This window comes from Ornithorhynchus anatinus, chromosome 2 (genome assembly GCF_004115215.2).
Source record: "Ornithorhynchus anatinus isolate Pmale09 chromosome 2, mOrnAna1.pri.v4, whole genome shotgun sequence".
Lineage (NCBI taxonomy): Eukaryota > Metazoa > Chordata > Mammalia > Monotremata > Ornithorhynchidae > Ornithorhynchus > Ornithorhynchus anatinus.
This window is the reverse complement of record NC_041729.1, coordinates 143,488,200-143,504,310: the sequence shown is the minus strand read 5'-3', so window position 1 is coordinate 143,504,310 and position 16,111 is coordinate 143,488,200. Positions and strand designations below refer to the sequence as shown.

General features: G+C 48.3%; 1 protein-coding gene across 1 annotated transcript in view; it reads right to left on the bottom strand.

Moving 5' to 3' along the window:
• The window catches only part of FAR2 (fatty acyl-CoA reductase 2), a 153,779-nt gene extending 148,163 nt beyond the window's left edge, over positions 1–5,616 (bottom strand). The window contains exon 1 of the mRNA XM_029050350.1: positions 5,560–5,616. Coding sequence (XP_028906183.1) covers positions 5,560–5,566 — 7 coding nt within the window. The 5' untranslated portion in view covers positions 5,567–5,616. The remainder of the gene's footprint in view (positions 1–5,559) is intronic.
• Between the last annotated feature and the right edge of the window lie 10,495 nt (positions 5,617–16,111).

The following is a 16,111-nucleotide window of genomic DNA, read 5'->3' as shown; positions in this document are numbered from 1 at the left end:
CTTGCCCGAGGTCGTACAGTAGACACGTTGTCAGAGCTTGGATTAGAACCCAGGTCTTCTAACTTCCAGCCCCGTGCTCTTTCCACTCGCAGAGAACTACCGCTTCTCTGTCTAACTAATGCCAAGCTTCCCATCTGTCAAGGGCTGGGCAGGGGCCTGGAAGACAGACTGGAGAAATCCAGGGGACGATGGAGGCCGATTCCTCAGTCCCTCACTTTCTGCGAGGCCTTAAGTAAACCAATTCCGAAATACTAATTAGTGTTTTCTACCTCCCAATCCAAAAAATAAATTACAGTTATTTATCGTGAAAGCTCTGTAATAGATTGTACACTCCCAATGGGCAGAAACTGGATCTTTGATCGTCCTCTCCCTCGTGCTTAGAACAAAACTTTGCACTCGGTGGGAGCTTAATCACTGTAATCGACATAGAGCTACTGTGGGATGTATTTTCCTCGAGGGACGGTAAAAATGATAAAGAAATAGATTAGTTTTGGCTGACAGAACACCGTGACAATTGCATTTCCACTGTCCCTAAAGGTAACTGGATTTTCTTCTCTATCCATTTGCTTAGGATGAAACCGATAGCTGAGAAAACACAGTGGTAATGAAAATGAAGATCTCTGCTCCTGGCAAATGCTCTGTGAACACCGGACTGGTGATTAGAGCAGCTAAGGGTTGCTCCCCAGGTCTTCTTGGACTCCATCCCCGCTGAGTCTTTAGCTTCTTTTATATCTATCAGTTTGTGTTTTAATGTTTCATCAACCTGGATGTGTCTGTCTCCAATCCCCTCTCCCCACTTTAACTCCTGGTCTGTGAGACCCCCCTCAGTACCTAACCCCTCTCCTCTCTCCCAGCTCTTAGTTGACTGCCTTTATTTGTTGCTGAATTGTACTTTCCAAGCGCTTAGTACAGTGCTCTTCACACAGTAACCGCTCAAATACGACTGAATAGTACACACCGTAATAATAAGAATAATTGTGGTATTTGTTCAGCGCTTACTATGTGCCAACCGCTGTTGTAAGCACTGGGGTGGATACAAGCTAATCGGGTTGGACACGGTCTCTGTCCCATATGGGGCTCACATTCTTAATTTCCATTTTGCAGGCAAGGGAACTGAGGCAGCGAGAAGTGACGTAACTTGTCCAAGTACAGAGCAGGCACGTGGCAGAGCTGGGATTAGAACCCGGATCCTTCTGAATCTGTGTGTAGCGCACTGTACTAAGCGCTGGGGAAAGTACAAGGCAACGATAGAGTGACAATCCCTGTCCACAACAGAGCTCACAGTCCAGAGGGGGGAAGATAGACATCAAAAAATAAACAGATAAATACTATTATGATTATTACTACTTTTAGGAGTTAACGGGAGCTCTTTGAGTCAGAAATCGTGTCGACCAACTCTCTTGTACTCTCCCAGCTCATAGTAAAGTGCTCTGCACACAGTAAGCGCTTAATACTATAACCATTACTTCTAGGAGCTGATAGGAGCTCTCTGTGGTCAGAGGTGATGTCGACCAACTCTATCGTACTCTCCCAAGCGCTTGGGAAGCCTGGGATAAAGCACGGGCCTGGGAGTCCGAAGGTCATGGGTTCTAATCCCCGCTCCACCACTGGTCTGCTGGGTGGCCTTGGACGAGCCGCTTCACTTCTCCGGGCCTCAGATACCTCACCTAGAAATGGGAATTAAAACCGTGAGCCCCATGCGGGACCGGGACTGCGTCCAACTCGATTTGCTTTTATCTAGCGCTTAGTACAGTACCTGGCATATAGTAAGTGCTTAACAAAAACCACATTATTATTAGTTCTTAATGGCGATGAAAACTAAAAGAGTGCCGGGCCAGTTTGTCTTTTGAGTGTGGCCGGTGACTTCCTTACTGTGAACTGGAAGCAGCTGAACATTGCAAGATGGAGGAAGGTTATTTTCAATAGCCTTGAGCCCATTCAACTCTGCCCACAAATTAATAGAACCGTCCTGAGATTCAAGGTTGATGCTCTGCAGCAGGATCGCATCCATAAGTAAGCGTCACTGGGAGAGAATTTCCACATTGCATCCGTTAAAATATAATAGGGTACTTTATCTGACCTCTTGCCTTTTCAGGGTGAGTATATTAAGAGTGTTTTAATTGTGTTATTTGCTAAATTCTTACGACTACTACTAATGATAATTACAGTACTTGTTAAGCATTTACTATATGCCAAGCACTGTGCTAAGCACTAGGGTAGGTACAAGTTAATTGGGTTGCACGCAGTCCCTGTCCCATATGAGCCTCACACTCTTCATCCCCATTTTACAGATGAGGGAAATGAGGCCCAGAGAATAATAATGTTGGTAGTGGTTAAGCGCTTACTATGTGCAGAGCGCTGTTGTAAGCTCCGGGGTAGATACAGGGTAATCAGGTTGTCCGACGCGGGGGGCTCACACCTTTAATTTCCATTTTCCAGATGAGGTTACTGAGGCACAGAGAAGTGAAGTGACTTGCCCACAGTCACACAGCTGACAAGTGGCAGATCTGGGATTCGAACCCATGACCTCTCACTCCCAAGCCCGGGCTCTTTCCATTGAGCTGACTTGCCCAAAGTCACACAGGGGTAGATTGTGTCAGACACAGTCCTTGTCCCGCATGGGACTCCCAGTGTAAAAGGGAGGGAAAACAAGTATCGAATCCTCCCATTTTCCAGGTGAGGAAACTGAGGCTCAGAGAAGTTAAGTGACAGAGCACATAAAAGGCAGAGCTGGGATTAGTTCTGGCCTCTAGACTGCAAGCTCAATGTGGGCAGGGAGTGTGTCGGTTGATTTTTACAACGGACTCTCCGAAGCGCTTAGTCCAGTACTCTGCGCTCGAAGAGTGCCCAATAAATCCGATCGAATGAATACCACTGAAGGGAACCGTTGTTTTGTAAGGATGCAGCTGCAAGAGATCAAACGAGACGAGGAAGAGATTCAAAGGTGGCAGGCTTCGCTTAATAGAACTTTAGATTGGGGGAACGGCGTTAAAAGATATCTCCTCCGCCACCAGCCGATCCAGTCCACGGGTTGTTTTTGCAGGGGTGGCGATGATTCCGAAATGAATAAAATGGAGGGCAGGATAAGAAGGAAACAGACCAGAAGATGAGGGAGGGGGCTTCAAAAGGGAAGCTAGAGACTTCCCTCAGGATTATCAGTTCCTAAAAATGAAGTGTTGGCTGCAGAGGAATGCACTTTTTTAACGGTATCTGTGAAGAACTTCCTCTGTTCCGGTCACTGTACTAAGCGCTGGGGGAGATACACGCTAGTCAGGTTGGACACCACCCTTGTCCCACAAGGGGCTCGCCGTCGGAATCCCCATTTTACAGAGGAGGCGGCCGAGGTCCAGAGAAGCGAAGTGACCTGCCCATGGTCGGCAGACAAATGGCGGAGCTGGGGTTAGAACCCAGTTCCTCCGGAGTCCCGGGCCGGTGCCCCATCCGCTAGGCCACGGCGCCTTAATGATCGAGGATGGGAAATACCCCGTCGGCAGCTGTTAAGAACACACGGGAACACGGGACTGGGTGTGGTGACTGAAGATGGGGTCGGGAATCCATCAGTGGGTAGTTAGAGGGCTTACTGCGTGCAGAGCACTGTGCTAAGTGCCTGGGAGAGTGCAATGATAATAACTATGATACTCGGTAAGCGCTCACTACCCCACAGGGCAGGGGATCTCCTCTACTGACTCTGTACTGTACTATTGAGAAGCAGCGTGGCTAAGCGGCTAGAGCATGGGCCTGGGAGTCAGCAGGACCTGGGTTCTGATCCCGTCTCTACCACATACCTGCTGTGTGACCTTGGGCAAGTCGCTGTGCTTCTCTGGGCCTCAGTTAACTCATCTGTAAAATGGGGATTGAGACTGTGAGCCCCGCGTGGGACAGGAACTGCGTCCAACCCACTTTGCTTGTATCCGCCCCAGGGCTTAGTATAGTGCCTGGCACATAGTAAACTCTTAAAATACCACAGTAATAATTCATGTGGCCCCGAGACCCCCATCCACCCACCCCCACCAACCCCAGAGCACGGGCTTGGGAGTCAGAGGTCGTGAGTTCTAATCCCCCCTCTGCCGCTTGTCGGCTGTGTGACCTTGGGCAAGCCATTTAACTTCTCTGGACCTCAGTAATCTCATCTGTTAAATGGGGATTAAGATCAGGCCCACACAGTCCAACCTGTTTACCTCCCGTCTACCCCAGCGCTTAGAACAGCGCTTGGCACTAAGTAACCACTTAACTACCAGAATGATGATTATTATTATTGTTACGATTGTGATCCGGAGACGCCGCAGCCCCTTGCTGGGCAAGGGGTGTCCCAGTGCTCCTTTTGGGGGGCCTGGGGGTGGGATGAAGCCCTGCCGGTGGGGGAGGGGTTGTTCTGGCTCAGATGGCCTTTCCTTGGGCTTTGGTGGCCAACTGCTTAGTACAGTGCTCTGCACACACAGTAAGCGCTCAATAAATGCGATTGAACGAACCTGGAGGGATCGCTGGGGAAGGAGAGGAGGGGGAAGGGGAGGGAAAGAAGGGGAAGGTCCTGGGGAGAGATTGGGGGGGCTGCCTCGGTCCCAGGGGTGCAGGAAGGGGGTGTGGCACGGTAGGGAGTCCGGCTCGGGGGTCTCCCCTCTCTTCTACCCCCCAAACAGCAGCTGGACCCGGACCCAGGCTCCTTCCAGCCCCCCTCCATCCCCGCCTACGCCCCCTCTTTAAAGCTGGGGGGTCGCGGGATGGAGCAGAGAAGCCTCCACGCCCCCTCCCGCCCCCCAAACACCCAGAATTAGGGGAAGGGGGAAATCCTCGACCCAGGAAAAAACAAACGCGAAACTTTGACACTTTGCTGTAGGGGCGGATCACCAGCCTCAGTTTCCCCGATCGCTCCAGACCAAAATCGGGGCGGGGGTCGGGGAGCGCGTGTTCTTACCCTGAATTTGAGATAAGGGCGGATCAGCAGCCTCAGTTTACCCGATCCCCGCAGACCAAATTCGGGCGGGGGCGCGTGCTTTTACCCTGCAATTTGGAGTGGGGGCGGATCACCAGCCTCAGTTTACCCCATCGTTGCAAAACCAAAACCGGGGCGGGGGCCGGGAGAGGGGGGAAGTTTGCTCTCACCTTGCAATTGGAGGAAAGGCGGCCCACCGGCCTCAGTTTACCCCATCCCTCCGGGCCAAAACCGGGGCGGGGGGCGCGTGTTTTTACCCTGCAATTTGGGGTAGGGGCGGACCCCCGGCCTCAGTTTACCCCATCCCCGCAGACCAAAGTTGGGTCGGGAGGTGCTCGCTCTCACTCTGCAATTTGGGGTAGGGGCGGATCAGCAGCCTCGGTTTACCCCCATCCCTGCAGACCCAAACTGGGGCGGGGAACGGGACGGGGACGCGCGTTTTTACGCTGCATTTTGAAGTAGGGGCGGATCGGCAGCCTCAGTTTACCCCACCCCTGCGGACCCAAACTGGGGCGGAGGGCGAGGGCTCTTACCCTGCAGTCTGAGGGAGGGGCGGAGCGGCAGCCTCAGTTTACCCCATCCTTGCCAGGCCAAAATTGGGGCGGGGGCGGGGGGGGGGGGGCACTTACCCTGCATGCGGGGCTTCGAAGGGGTCCGGACCTGCCGAGCACCGATGGAGGCGTCCAGCATGTGCCGCTGGGTACCCGCCGAGGAGGAGGAGGAGGAGGAGGAGGAGGATTATTATCATCATCAACATCATCATCATCATCCCGCTGCTGCTTCTGTACTGCAATAGCGCCTCCCTCTGACTCTTTCCCCCCTCCCCCTTCTGGCTTTCAACCCAAACCTGTAGCCCATCAGGCCCCCGATTCCCTGATCAATCAATGCAATCAATCAATCGATCGATGGAATCTATTGAGCCCCTACTATTACCGCTAATCATCCTGGTATTTGTTAAGCGCTTACTCTGTGCCAGGCACTGCTTTCTCAGCGCTGATAATGATGATGATGGCATTTCAGAAGCAGCGTGGCTCCGTGGAAAGAGGCCCGGGCTTGGGAGTCAGAGGTCATGGGTTCGAATCCCGGCTCTGCCGCTTGTCAGCTGTGTGACCTTGGGCGAGTCGCTTCACTTCTCGGTGCCTCGGTTACCTCATCTGTAAAATGGGGATGAAGACTGGGAGCCCCACGTGGGACCACCTGATTCCCTTGTGTCTACCCCTGCGCTTAGAACAGTGCTCGGCACAGAGTAAGCGCTTAACCAATACCAACATTATCATTAACTTCTCTGGGCCTCAGTTACCTCATCTGGAAAATGGGGATGAAGACTGTGAGCCCTACATGGGACAACCTGATTACCTTGTAACTACCCCAGCGCTTAGAACAGTGCTTGGCACAGAGTAAGCGCTTAACAAATACCAACATTATTAAGCGCTTACTCTGTGCCAGGCACTGTTCTAAGCGCTGATAATAATGATGATGGCATTGGTTAAGCGCTTACTCTGTACCAGGCACCGTTCTAAGCGTTGATATAATGATGATGGCATTGGTTAAGCTCTCACTCTGTGCCAGGCACTGTTTTCAGGGCTGATAATAATGATGATGGCATTGGTTAAGCGCTTACTCTGTGCCAGGCACTGTTTTCAGCACTGATAATAATGATGATGGTATTGGTTAAGCGCTTACTCTGTGCCAGGCACTACTCTAAGAGCTGATAATAATGATGATGGTATTGGTTAAGCGCTTACTCTGTGCCAGGCACTGCTCTAAGCGCTGGGGAAGATAGAAGGTAATCAAGTTGTCCCACGTGGGGCTCACAGTCAGAATCCCCATTTGACGGATGAGGTCAATGAGGCCCAGAGAAGTCGAGTGACTTGCCCAAAGTTACACAGCTGTCGGTGGTGGAGTTGGGATTAGAACCCACCACTTCTGACTCTCAAACGCGGGCTCTTTCCACTAAGCCACTCTACTGTGTGAAGGGCGCGCAGCACGTACTTGTGAGCCCGTTGTGGGCAGGGATTGTCTCTCTTTTTGCTGAATTTTACTTTCCAAGTGCTTAGTTCAGTGCCCTGCACACAGTGAGTGCTCAATAAATACAAATGAGTGAACGTATCTGTAATTTATTTATTAAGGTATTTATTGAACACTTCTATGTGCAGAGCGCAGTACTAAGCGCTTGGAAAGTTCAATTCAGCAACAGAGAGAGACAATCCTTACCCAACAAGGGGCTCATATTTGTAGCAGTGTCTGTCTCCCTCTAACCCTATGAGCTTGTGTGAGCAGGGATTGTCTCTATTGTTGAATTGTACTGTCCCAAGCGCTTAGTACAGTGCTCTGCACACAATAAGTACTCGACAAATATAATTGAATGAATGAGTAAATGCAGTTGAATGAATGAATAGACTAAGCACCTGGGAGAGTAGATGAACAATATAATAGTAATGATGGTATTCATTAAGCGCTTACTACATGCCAGGCACTGTACTAAGCACTGGGGTGGATACAAGCTAATCGGGTTGGACACAGTCCCCTGTCCCACGTGGGCCTCGCAGAATCGATCCTCATTTTACAAAGGAGGGAATTGAAGCGCAGAGAAGGGAAGCGAACGCCGGAGGTCACACAGCAGACGAGTGGCAGAGACGGGATTAGAACCCAGGACCTTGGGACTCCCAGGCCCGTGCTCCATCCGCTAGGCCATGCTGCTTATTCTCAACCAAGGGGAAAAGCAGAAGCAGAGTGGCCTAGTGGATAGAGCCCAGATTTGGGAATCAGAAGGACCTGGATTTTAATCCTGGCTCTACCCCTTGTCAGCTGTGTGACCTCAGGAAATTCACTTCACTTCTCTGGGCCTTGGGTACCTCATCTTTAAAACGAGGAGGAGGGGATTGATTAAGACTATGAGCCCCAGCACGTAGTAAGCGCTTAACAAATGCCATAAAAAATAAAAAGGCAGCAGGCAGGATGTGATTTTTAAACACCCCCAAATTATCAGTTGAGTTTTTGCCAAGAAAGTCTCCTACTTAAAATTCACTGTCATTTTAACAGCTGATGCAATTTTTAATGCTCCTCATTTAAGAAAGAAACCAGGGTTTTCCTTGCTTGGAAAGCCAGTTTTCTTCTGATGGGGTGAATGACTGGCTGGGGTTCACAAAAGCGAGTTGCATCGGTTTCATGATGTCACTTACTGTTATCCCTCTCAGCTTCAGTATTAACACTTTAAAAACCCAATCCCGCCAAGTTACGCGAAGCCACCCGTCCCCCCGCCCCAACCACATTTAGGAACAGATAATGATGATAATAATAACGGGATTTTTAAGCATTTACTATGTGCCAAGCTCTGGGTAGATACAAGTTGATCGGGTTGTTGTGGGCTCGCACTCTTAATCCCCATTTAACAGATGAGGGAACTGAGGCCCAGAGAAATGAAGTGACTTGCGCAAGCTCATAGGGCAGACACGTGGCGGAGGGAGGATTTGAACCCAGGTCCTTCTGTCTCCCGGGCCCTGTGCCCCAACAAATGTACTTGACCCTTTCTTCCACGGTGTAAGTCCCCCTGACGTTAACTGCACTTTGGCTAGATTCTCTATTTAACCAGAAAACATTCTCCAGTCTTTGTCTCTTTTTACTGTCCTTTTTATTTCTGTCACTATTGAATAGGTTATTACTATTACATGACAGAATAAAAGGATTCTTTCAAAATCTTTGCCTCCATTTCTATTTAAAGGATGAATAGGACTAGATGTCAAGATCTCTTAACTAGAACGGTCTTAGACATCATGATTTAGCTGTATTTATCACTTGTCAGGTAAATCTCCCAACACTCAGTCAGCTTGGGAAATATTATCACAACTTCATTTACATGCACCAACTTTTCTGCCAAAGACGCTACATTCAAGCAAGCAAATAGCCCCGGGGGGATATTTGAAATCATCAGAACAGGAGTATATGCGGCAAAAAAACCTCTACACCCACCTGAAGTGGTAGAGCTCTTACCCCTCCCATTCATTCATTCATTCGATAGTATTTATTGAGCGCTTACTATGTGCAGAGCACTGTACTAAGCACTTGGAATGTACAAGTCGGCAACTTTCACTTTTTCTTAAGGTACTTGTTAAGCGTTTACTATATGTCAAATAGTGTTTGAAGCGCTGGGGTTAATAAGTTAATTAGGTTGGACACAGTGATTCATTCAGTAGTATTTATTCTGTGCAGCGCACTGTGCTAAGTGTTTGGGAGAGTACAATACAACAATAAACCGTCACATCTCCTGCCCACAATGAGCATACAGTTTTTGGGGGGGAGACGTTAACTATGGGACGTGGGACAACCTGATGACCCTGTATCTACCCCAGCGCTTAGAACAGTGCTCTGCACATAGTAAGTGCTTAACAAATACCAACATTATTATATAAATAAATGACAGTTATGGACATAATTGCTGTGGGGTTAGAACGGGGGAAGAACAAAGGGAGCAAGTCAGGGTGATGGTTTACAGTCTAACTAGCAGGGAGAACAAGCATTTATTCCCCATTTTATACTTGAAGGAACTGAGGTGTTGCAAATTTAAGTGACTTGACCAAGATCACACAGAAGCAATTGGTAAAGCGGGATTAGAACCTAGGTCTAATTGCTCTCACCCTTTTCAAGGCCTTATTGAAGGCACATGTCCTTCCCTGGCTAAGCCCTCCTCTCCTCTTCACCCACTGGCCCGTCTCTGTCACCCTGATTTGCTCCCTTCATTCATCTTCCCTCCCATCTCCATAGCACATTTATATGCCTATTTCTTTATTTATGGATGCATATTCATCCAATTGTATTTATTGAGTGCTTACTGTGTGCAAAGCACTATACTAAGCACTTAATAACTGCGGTATCTGTTGAGCCTTTACTAACAAATACCACAACTGTGGTATTTGTTGAGCCTTTACTAACAGATACCACCATTTTTTATTTTATGTGCCAAGCACTGTGCTCAGCACCGGCATGGGATACAAGCAATTAGGGTTGGACACGGTCCCTCTCCTCCCTGGGGCTCTCAATCTTAATCCCCATTTTCCCAACGAGGTAACTGAGGCAGTTAAGTGATTCGCCCAGGGCCACAAGAGCAGACAAGTAGCAGAGTCCGAATTAGAACCCATGACCTTCTGACTCTCGGGCCCGGGCTTTATCCACTCTGGCAAGCCGCTTCCTTAATTTAATGTCTGTCTCCCCTTGTAGACTGTGAGCTCCTTGTGAGCAGGGAATCTGTCCATGGATTGTTGTAGTGTACTCTCCCATGCGCTTAGTACGATACTTTGCACACAGGAATCGCTCAATAAATACGATTTAATTACCGAATGAAGGTTCTCTGAGTTCACTATATGACAGTTAATGGAGAGGAGGTTCCATGACTTATATGGTCTTAGGTATGGGCTGATTGTGGGTGAGGGATCTGGTTTCCTACAGATTGGACTGTAAACTCAGCACTCTAGACTGTAAACTCCTTGTGGGCAGGGAAGGCGACTCATATTGTTATAGTGTACTCTCCCAAGTGCTCAGTACAGTGCTCTGCAGACGGTAAGCATGCCATAAAAATGATTAACCCACCCAAAGTGCTTGGAACAAAGGCTCCGGTGACTATTACGTCACACCGGGCATTCACTCTCCTCTCATAGACTTGGCCAGATGAGTCCCAGCTCCTGCCCGACTGACCCTCTCGGTCCTAGAATGGGACAGATTTTACCCCAACAGACTCTAAACTCCTTGTAGGCAGGGATCATGTCTACACACTCGACCGTTTTGTATTTTCCCTAGTGCTTAGTACAGTGCTCGGCACACACTAAGAGCTCAGTAAATACCGTAGTGGCCAGAGCACCGGCCTGGAAGTCAGAAGGACGTGAGTTCTAATCCCGTTCTGCCACTTGCGGGCTGGGTGCCTTTGGGCAAGTCACTTCACGTCTCTGGGCCTCAGTTACCTCATCTGGAAAATGGGGATTGAAAATGTGAGCCTCACGTGGGACAGGGACTATGTCCAACCTGATTTGCTAACCAGCGCTTAGTACGGTGCCTGCCACATAGTAAGCACTTAACAAATGCCATAATCATTATTATTACTGATTATGGATGATCTGAGTTTTCTAGACTGTAAACTCCTTGTGGGCAGAAAATGTGTCTGTTTATTGTTAGATTGTACTCTCCCAAGCGCTTAGTTACAGTGCACTGCACACAGTAAGGGCTCAATAAATACGACTGAATGATCAGCTCACCAATCTGTTCTCCGGCCTTTGACCTGGCTCAAATGCTTTTGGAAGTAACAATGGGAAAGAGGAGTTAACTCAATTTTCACAATCCTTCCCTTTATCATTTCCAGTCCCTTTCCTGATTGAACTTACTTTTTACTTTCCCTAATTCCTTCCCTACCTATTTCCAACCCAACCCCTGAAACAAGGCCATCCTTTCTTAAGTACTTGCTCTCCAGAAATGAATAAATCTCTCCCTCCTCCAAATCCAGTCAGCACTTAAGGAAGCCATTTGGCTCTTTTCATGGTAAATTAATTTGTCCATTCCCTTCTCTTCTCTAAAATAACATAAATAGAAAGATAGAGATGCACTTGAGAAAGTGCCCAGATTTGAAGAGAGCAAAGAAACATCTTACTATGTTACTCCAGCTGCAGTCCTAGGGGATAGCCTATGCATTTCTAACTACTACATCTATATAGGAGAGGGATTTTTCAGATTAAAGGGAATTTAGGTAATCGTAAGGTTTTATCGCCTTTACTTAAACGGGGGGTAGATTTAGGGTTATATTTTGCATAATTTGCAATAATTTTAAATCTTTCAGATTTCATTTTAGCTTCAAAATGACTCCTTGGATCCAGAGCTTCCGGAAAATGTTCCGTGGAGGTGATCCAGAGCTGCAGATAAGTGGTACGAGATTGACGGAAGGACGAAGCAGCGTGGCTCAGTGGAAAGAGCCTGGGCTTCGGAGTCAGAGGTCACGGGTTCGACTCCCGGCTCTGCCACTTGTCAGCTGTGGGACTGTGGGCAAGTCACTTCACTTCTCTGGGCCTCAGTTACCTCATCTGGAAAATGGGGATGAAGACTGTGAGCCCCACGTGGGACAACTTGATTCCCCTGTGTCTACCCCAGCGCTTAGAACAGTGGTCTACACATAGTAAGCGCTTAACAAATACCAACATTATTATAAGGGAATGAGGGAAAAGCAGTGTGGCCTAGTGGATAGAGAGCACGTGTGACCTTGGGCGGCTCACTTCACTTCTCTATGCCTCAGTTACCTCATCTGTAAAATGGGGATGAAGACTGTGAGCCCCATGTGGGTTACGGACCGTGTACAACCTGATTAGCTTATATCTACTCCAGCGCTTAGTAGAGTACCTGGCATATATTAAGCACCTCACATATACTAGAAGAAGAAGGAAATTAAAATCAGTGGAGAGGGTAGAGTTGAGGACATGGGTTTGTGCATCAAGAGATGGTAGATTGGCTGTGGAGATGGGATAGGGTGTGATGATTTGAAAAGGGTCAAGAGATTAGCGGTCGCTGTGGGGGGATGAGATAGTTTTTCAGGGAGGGCGTGTGTGGGAAAGAAAGCAGATGAAGGGGTTGTGGTCAGAGAGCCAGTGGGATTTCAGAGTTGATGAGGTTAGAGACTGTATGGGGAAGCAGCATGGGGTAGTGGATCGAGTATAATAATAATAATAATGTTGGTATTTGTTAAGCGCTTACTATGTGCCGAGCACTGTTCTAAGCGCTGGGGTAGACATAGGGGAATCAGGTTGTCCCACGTGGGGCTCACAGTCTTAATCCCCATTTTACAGATGAGGGAACTGAGGCACAGAGAAGTTAAGTGACTTGCCCACAGTCACACAGCCGACAAGTGGCAGAGCTGGGATTCGAACTCATGAGCCCTGACTCCAAAGCCCGTGCTCTTTCCACTGACGGAGTATGGCCGTGGAAGCCAGAGGTCATGGGTTCTAATCCTGCTCTGCCACTTGTCTGCTGTGTGGGCAAGTCACTTCACTCCTTTGGGCCTCAGTTACCTCATCTGGAAAATGGGGATTGAGATGTGAGCCCCACGTGGGACAGGGGCTGGGCCCAACCCGATTTGCTTGTATCCACCCCAGCGCTTAATACAGTACCCGGCACAGAATAATTCACAAACACTGGAAATATCACTATTATTATGTGTCCAGGTTGGTGAATGGGTGCGGTGGGGTGGAGCAGGAGGTCCGTGGAGATGAGGAATGGAAAGGGGAGGTTGTGTGGAACGTCCATCTGGATATTGAAATACACAAAGATCGGTGTAGGAAGTGAGAATGAGAGGAGTGAGTGAAAAACATCAAAATATTTCAGAAGTTGGGAAGGAACCTAGAGGGTGATTGATGATAGCAAATAGTAACTGGAATGGGTGGTAGAGGCGATCTGAATTGTACTTTCCAAGCGCTTAGTACAGTGCTGTGCACTCAGTAAGCACTCAATAATAATAATAATGATGATGGCATTTTTTAAGTGCTAAGTGCAAAGCACTGTTCTAAGTGCTGGGGGGATAGAAGGTGATCAGGTGGTCCTACGTGGGGATCACAGTCTTAATCCCTATTTTACAGATGAAGCAACTGAGGTACAGAGAGGTTAAGTGACTTTCCCAAAGTCACACAGCAGATAAGTGGCAAAGCTGGGTTTCGAACCCATGTCCTCTGACTCCCAAGCCCGTCTCTTTCCACTGAGCCACGTTGCTTCTCTCAGTAAATATGATTGAATGACAGAGGCTTCACAGGTCATAACTGTAGTATTTTGCTAAGTGGCTACTAGGTGCCAGGCACCGTACTAAACTCTGGGTTAGATACGAGGTAATCAGGTTGGACCCAATCCCCGTCCCCATGGGGCTCACAGTCTCAATCCCCATTTTCCAGATGAGGGAACTGAGGCCCAGAGACTTACCCAAGCTCACAGAGCAGGCAAGTAGCAGAGCCGGGAACTCATGACCTTCTGACTCCTAGCCCCATGCTCTATCCCGCCGTCGGCCCCCGGGCCACGTCCTCCCGCGGTCCCGGAACGCCCTCCCTCCTCACCTCCGCCAAACTCATTCTCTTCCCCTCTTCCAAACCCTACTTAAAACTCACCTCCTCCAAGAGGCCTTCCCACACTGAGCTCCCCTTCTCCCTCTACTCCCTCCCCGCCCCCCCTTCATCTCTCCACAGCTTAACCCTCTTCTCCCCCCATCTCCCTCTGCTCCTCCCCCTCTCCCTTCCCGTCCCTTCAGCACTGTACTCGTCCGCTCGACTGAATATATTTTCATTACCCTATTTATTTTGTTAACGAGATGTACATCGCCTCGATTCTATTTAGTCGCCATCGGTTTTTACGAGACGTTCTTCCCCTCGACTCTATTTATCGCCATCGTTCTCGTCCGTCCGTCTCCCCCGATCAGACCGTGAGCCCGTCAAACGGCAGGGACCGTCTCTATCTGTTGCCGACTTGTTCGTTCCAAGCGCTTAGTAGAGTGCTCTGCACATAGTAAGTGCTAAATAAATACTATTGAATGAATGAATATCCACTGAATTCTTAAGTAGCACACATTTGTTTATTTATTTCGACTGTTTATTCTAAAAGCACCAAGTAGTGCAAACTGAGGCAAGAAGTCACAGCAAGGGACAGGTTTTCTGTGTGCACAAGACAAGTGTGGTCAGAACCATGGATCTCACACTGAGCTTTCCATCCACTCATGCCTACGCTTTGGAGAATCTCATCATATACGTGTCTTCTTCCAATTTGGAGTCCCACTTTGGGAGAGAAAAATAAATCAGAGTTGGTAGACCACGAGGAGTTTATGGCGTAGTGGGTAGGGCACAGGCTTGTGATTCAGCTCAGTCTGGCTCAGACACCTCTCTGCTGCTTGACCTTGGGCAAGTCACTTCACTTCTCTGGTCCTCAGTTCCCTCATCTGTAAAATGGATTAAAGCTGACAAGTGGCAGAGGCGGGATTAGAACCCACGCCCTTCGGCTCCCAAACCCGGGCCCTTTCCACTAAGCCACACTGCTTCTAAGTTAAGTGACTTGCCCAAAGTCACACAGCTGACAATGTGCAAACCATCCGTATTCCCTATCCACAATATATGCCATTAAATTATTCCTTTGTGCTCCTAAAGGATCATTAAGTGCCAAAGCACTTAATTCATCACTGTTCTTCACAACAGCTGTATAATAATAATAATAATAATGATGTTGGCCTTTGTAAAGCGCTTACTATGTGCAGAGCACTGTTCTAAGCGCTGGGGAAGTTACAGGGTAATCAGCTTGTCCCACGTGAGGCTCACAGTTAATCCCCATTTTACAGATGAGATAACTGAGGCCCAGAGAAGTAAAGTGACTTGCCCACAGTCACACAGCTGACAAGTGGCAGAGCAGGGATTCAACACCTTGACCTCTGACTCCCAAGCCCGGGCTCTTGCCACTGAGCCACACTGCTTCTCTAGGGGATCATCTTAAGGTTGTATAGTCCGCGATAGATCCAGAAAAGTAATCAAACAATTAATGAGTGGGATTTATTGAATGCTCACTTTGTACAGAGCATTCCATTAAGGATTAAGGAGAGTACTCTAGAATAAATAGAAATGATCCCTGCCAACAAGGACCCTACAATTCAGATATAGTGAGGCAGACACTAGAATAAATTGCTGAGAAGTTAAATGATACGGTGAATTAGAAAAGTGAAACTTTTGTTACTAAATGTCCAGGACTCGTACAAATTATCCTAACTCGATATCAAAATCCCAACAAATGAAGAAAAATCCAAGTCGCCAAACTTCGAGGTTCCTCCTTGAATTCCAGTATTGAATTCCACTGTGGTATTCGTTAGATGCTCACTATGTGCCAGACACTGTATTAAGCACCGGGGCGGACACGAGCAAATCGGGTTGGACATAGTCCCTGTCCCATGTAGGGCTCACAGTCTCAATCCCCATTTTTCAGATGAGGTAAGCGATGCCCAGAGAAGTGAAGTGACTTAATAATGTTGGCATTTGCTAAGCACTTACTATGTGCAGAGCACTGTTCTAAGCGCTGGGGTTGATACAGGGTCATCAGGTTGTCCCACCTGAGGCTCACAGTCTTAATCCCCATTTTACAGATGAGGGAACTGAGGCACAGAGAAGTGAAGTCACTTGCCCAAGGTCATACAGCAGACAG